The sequence below is a fragment of the Macadamia integrifolia genome, unplaced genomic scaffold (genome assembly GCF_013358625.1).
Source record: "Macadamia integrifolia cultivar HAES 741 unplaced genomic scaffold, SCU_Mint_v3 scaffold2828, whole genome shotgun sequence".
Lineage (NCBI taxonomy): Eukaryota > Viridiplantae > Streptophyta > Magnoliopsida > Proteales > Proteaceae > Macadamia > Macadamia integrifolia.
In genome coordinates this window covers 38,056-43,538 of record NW_024868990.1, presented here as the reverse complement: position 1 = coordinate 43,538, position 5,483 = coordinate 38,056, and the positions used below count along the sequence as shown (strand labels likewise).

The following is a 5,483-nucleotide window of genomic DNA, read 5'->3' as shown; positions in this document are numbered from 1 at the left end:
TCCTACTCATCGGGTCAGAATTGGCCCGAACTCAAACATGACATAAGTAACGGCCATGAGTTACCTGAAACTTCAAAAATCGAAAATGAAAATGGTTTGCCAAGGAATTTATGCGATCGCATCAAGGATTCAAAAATCGGATCGAATAGGCAGATTCCAATGATCCAGAAAGGAATTGGCTGATGCGATCCCGATTCTCCCCGATCAGGATCGATCCAAGTTATCCCCACTCCGAAGTTTTTTAAACCCTGGATCAATGGAAATTGATGATTCATATAACCTTTCTAATCTTTAAAAAAACATTCTTATACAAGCATTTGTTTTATTCTGATTTCTGATCTGAACGTGAATCAAAATATAATACAATACACAGAACTCATCCTCTGTATGAAGAGGAAAAAAAAATATGAAAAATCTCAAATTAAAAAAAAAAAAGGGAAATCTTCTCTATATTTGATGACAACAGACCCGTTTCAGCAACTGCAACAACAATCAAATGTAACTGCAAAACGATACAAAATTAAGAAGAAAGAGAGATCCGCCAATGAAATTATTCAAAAACCCACTCACCTTATCGATCACAATCATCAATGATCGATCCAATCCAATAGAGCAATCATCCAGTAGTGGGTCACAAACCAATGGCTGCAACCATCACTAAAACAACTCCGAAGGACACCCCAGTACTGAACTTTGTGATGATCCTTACGGCATTAGATGAATCCGCAGTAGTATCAGCCGTAGTTGTAGGAGCAAACGCATGTGTCTTCTTCTTCTTGGCCGGAGTCGGTGCCGGAGCCGGCGCAGGTGTAGTAAAGAAGTCCAGAGGAAGAAGTACTTGATCCACCTGATACACAGCTAACTGCCCATCTGTGTAGATCGTGTTAGCCACTGTGGTATTAACCACTCCGGTAGTTATGTTCACATTGCTGCCTGAAGTGGTCACATTCAATGGGAATTGGCCATTGTTACTGTTCCCAGCTTGAGTACGAATTGGGTTACTCACAGTTTGAAATGATGAGAGAGGAACATAAGAAGGGAGGGTATGAAATTGAACCAACTCCACCTTTTGCTCGTCTGAGAGGGAATTGAGGATTCCTGCTTTGAGATTAGAGAAGGCATTGTCTGGTGGAGCAAAGAGAGTAAGACCTTGGTTTGAGTTGTTGAGCTGTGTATTGATCTGGTTTTCAACTTGGGTACTTCTCAGTAGCTTGATGAAGATATTGTACTGCCCTGCCTTCTCTAGGATTGCAGTGATGTTGGTGGGACCAGAAGGGGCAGGGGCAGTTGCAGGTGTAGTCTGAGCTAAGGTTGTGGTGAAGAGGAGGGTGAGTGATAGAAGGAGCTGTTTCAGTTTCAGAGTCATCATCTTCTGATCTGTTTCGTTGTTGCCAACCTAGGTAGCTAGGTAAGTATGAACAAGGAGAGGAGGGGAAAGAAGAACAAGAAGACTAAAGTGTTGTTGGGTTTGAGAGGGAAGAGATGGGTTTTATGGAGGTGGGAAAAGGAGAGGTTAGGTGATGGGTGTAATCCAAGTTGAGTTGGCCAAGGAACACAAATCTCATCTCCTCTCATGTTTGCCTGGTATGATAGAACAATCATTCAGACTAATTGAATATAGAAAGAGAGAGAGGGGAGCTTGCTTGGGAAGTCAGGAAAGTGTAAGGTATAATATCACAGAGCAGGTGATTATAAATGGAAGGGCCACCTCCCTCTCCCTCACATTTTTCCCTCTTAAGTCCCAGTGGGGCATCTTTGTGTCTCTATTTAGTTGTAACTGTCACAATTCTAATTGATAGTATAGCAACCTTTTGGGTTGCTTTCTTTTAAATTTTCTGGGAAGAAAAGGGAAACAATGAGTAGAGAATTAAAAATTGTCCGCAAGACAGCTAGAGCCTTAAAAAGTAAGCATTCGTGTCTCCATAGGGTAACCGGCCGGGTTGATAGTTTCATAATGGATGTTTCTTCCATATGGTGGCAGCTGAGGAACCATTTGCGTCAGTTGTTGGTTTGGTCTCTTTTTCTCGCGGGAAATAGTCTTGAGGTAACGGTATGAAAAAACCCAGGAATCAGAGGCGGTTACAATTGTTCAATGGGGATGGGATGGGATGGGACAAAAAAATAAATTCATAACCTCAAAGAGGAAATTGCATGGTTCACTTTTATCTGGTTTCTATATTCAGTTTCATTCAATTTGTAGACAATCGTGATAATTCGGTTCAAATTCAATTTAAGTGGGGATAACCTTTTGAACTTCTGAGATAAATAAAATTGAGAAAAAAATTATGACCTTACGAAAATACAATTTCATATATTAAATTAATTTGATCTCTTTCAATCCTTAACAATTCAACAAAGAAACATGTAATAGATAATTTCATATAAGTCAACAAAGGCGCATAATTGTAGAGTTTATTATGGTTTAGTTTTCGAGCGATTCAGTTTATATGGAATTCAATATACGATTTTTAGTCTAAAATTGAACTGAATATTTAAATGGAGTAACAATTAAAATAGTATTTTTTTTAAAAAAAAATCTGTCCAAAAAAAAAAGTGTTTTCAGTTTTCATTGCCCTTTAGAAATGCACAATGGTGATCCCATTTCTCTTTATTCACATAGGTTCTCTAGAAATCTCAATGAGGTCCCAAATAATCATCATCATCGTCATGGACAACCCTAGCCTACGGAACCTGATGAACCGGATCACTTAATTAAAAAAGGTGTCCATCGGTTGGACCCAGTATTTTGACATTAAATGGTTGGATTCATGAATGGGTTCTAAACTGATGAGCTAGTAGTATCTTTCCATTGAGGCTCATCTCCTAGAGGGGTCCCAATAGGAAAAAATGAGAGAGCAATTGCCTCTCTCCATGTCAAGCCATGGGTGACGAAAAACTCGTTCTTATAATTAGTTTTGTTAACAAGTGGGTTTTGTTATTTCCATTTAATTTCTCTTAACATAGGTTTCCTCCTAGACTGTGCTCCCCATCGTTATTCATTTAAAGCCAACAACATTTACATCAGAATGGACTCCCTACCAACTTCAGATACCCAATTCGAATTCAAACAACTTCGAATTGGCTATCTATCTCTTTCAATGCATTACCACATTTCCTCTCTTCAAGATCCAACTCATTGCCCCTTGTGCACTGCACTTTTGTGTGAGTGGCTTAAAAGAAGTAGGAGGAATCAAACTCAGAACCACATGCTTCCTTCGAGTTAAATGTTCAAGTTACTACTACTACCCACCTAACTAAAATAGATCATCGATTTTTAATAGTATCAGTCACTGATGATATCGATATCAGTACGTATATCAGCTATATCAGGTTGTATCGATCCGATTCCAAATCAAAACATCATTTTTTCTTTTAAACTTGGAAGTGTCTACGAGATCGATTTTCCATTGACTCTTTATTCGAATCGTCTGGTGTTGGCAGCATTGTTGGCAAACTAGGTTTTGACTAGGAAAACTAGGCAGTGTTTGGTCAAAAGATTAGATACCTGGTCTAGAGTCATGAAGACTCGTCCTGTATAAAAAAATGACAAGACTAAGACCAAATCATACAAAGTCATTCAAGACTCGTTTGTTTTGCCCGAGTCACAATAAAATGGTCGATTCTTGTCAAAAGTATAAGTCGGCTTTTCTGAATAGTTTTGAACTAAAATATATTCTAATGAGGTTAAATGTTCAGTGACCGGAGTTTTCTGTATTGAATCTAGTGATTATTGAGTGTATACATCTAAATTTTAATTTATAGATTTATGACCATGACATCTTAATTTATAGATTTATGACCATGACATCTCCAAGTTGAATCTTATCACTTTCAATCCAAGAGACAATGAATAATGAGCTTCATAAAAAAATCTGAAAAACAAACACCTTTATTTTATCTTGTTTCATTTAATTTTTTTATTAATTATTTATTTGGATTGCTTGAGAAAGATTGGTATGGAAATAAGAGGGGAAATTTTGATATGACTCGCTCCGACTCACTAGAATTTAAAGAGAACGAGTCAAGTCACAAAACCTGATTTTCCAACAATGGTTGGCAGGGCACAATCCATCTTAATCAGAACTTGTTTGTCAATAATAGGAGTTGATTTGGTCAATATTGCCGATTCGATCTGGTGTTTTTAACTTCAACATATATTGAGTGAACCCAACTTGTATTACGTAACGATCTACAAATTAGCCCAAGGCCCATAATTGGCAATGTTGGATCCCAAGCCCAATATAATATGGCCCAAGAGGCCTACTTGGTGATCGGTCCACTAACAACTCCAATAAAGATTTGCTTCCTTCACCGTTTCACTTGTTTGCTTACTTCTTAATATTGGGGTTGGATCTAACCAAACTTGGCCTCGCCCCATTTAATGCTAAACTGGTTCAGAGCTTTATGGGCTAAGATGGGCGGGGTTTTGCTGTTCGGTACAGCTAATAGTATTGGTCATTGTCGATATTGATATGTATTGGAGCTTATCGGCCATATAGGAGAGACTCTCTCAAATGTGGTCTATACAAAAAACCTTTTGTCATTTATTGGGTCGAGGATTGCATTCTTATCGGGGATATTCTTCATGTAATCAGGCATGGTCACATTAAAATTGTAACTATTAGAGAGCATAGTGAATAGTGAGAGAGAATAGTGATACTAGAATAACCGATGATCACAATTGAGGAGGGGGTCTCCGTTTATAGACTCTAGATTTAAAAACCTCTGAAGTCCGTGGATTTTAGTGGAACTTAAATTAATAAACAGTAACTTGCTACAATACCGGTAATAAGTGCATAGTTCCTGTAAAATATGGTGACGTCATTATGAAGAGTCACGTGAGATGTTATGATAGTTCTATATGGTTAGTCCATTTTATGCTTCCATCATATTATCAATGTTGTGCTCAGTTATAGAATCAAGACTTCTTGCCGAAGAGTGTCCTCCATAACCATGTAAGTCTTTATCCATGGCTTCTTGTAAGGCAATGGTAGGTTGGACATCAAATCCAATGGTGCGTCCAATGGTACCAAGTCCATAATATTGTCAATAAATTGATTTGCTTCAGTTTCTTGTTGTTGATTGACCATATAGTCAATATGAATGTTTATGCAAAATAATATTCGACGGTCGATTACTTTGGTAGTAAATCGATCTCCTACTGCTTCAAAGGTTTTTCTCCTTAATGCTATTAAAGCACATTTTTAGACTTGTCGATGATCACTGTCTTGGATTATTTCAAGACTTATATCTTCTTCAATCTTGGGGGGTCCAATATATGAATCTTGGTTGGCAATAGTAAGAATCCAAATTTGTTAGGGTTGATAAAAATATTCTCTTTCCCTCTAGCCCAAAGAGGAGAAAATATTAAAAACCAAATCATGACAAAACTTTCAATTTTTGAAAGTATGATAAATCATGATTTGTATCATCATGAGTAAATGACAGGTAAATTCTGTGTTGTCGGGTTGAAAAATAATTCA

General features: G+C 37.5%; 1 protein-coding gene across 1 annotated transcript; it reads right to left on the bottom strand.

The window, feature by feature from the left end:
• Nucleotides 1–305: 305 nt before the first annotated feature.
• LOC122067309 (fasciclin-like arabinogalactan protein 12) lies at nt 306–1,551 on the bottom strand. The gene is made up of 2 exons (XM_042631138.1): nt 571–1,551; nt 306–480 (listed from the first exon to the last, which is right to left on the bottom strand). Exon 1 carries the CDS (start codon nt 1,367–1,369, stop codon nt 632–634), a length of 738 nt encoding a protein of 245 aa, XP_042487072.1. The 5' UTR covers nt 1,370–1,551; the 3' UTR covers nt 306–480; nt 571–631.
• Between the last annotated feature and the right edge of the window lie 3,932 nt (nt 1,552–5,483).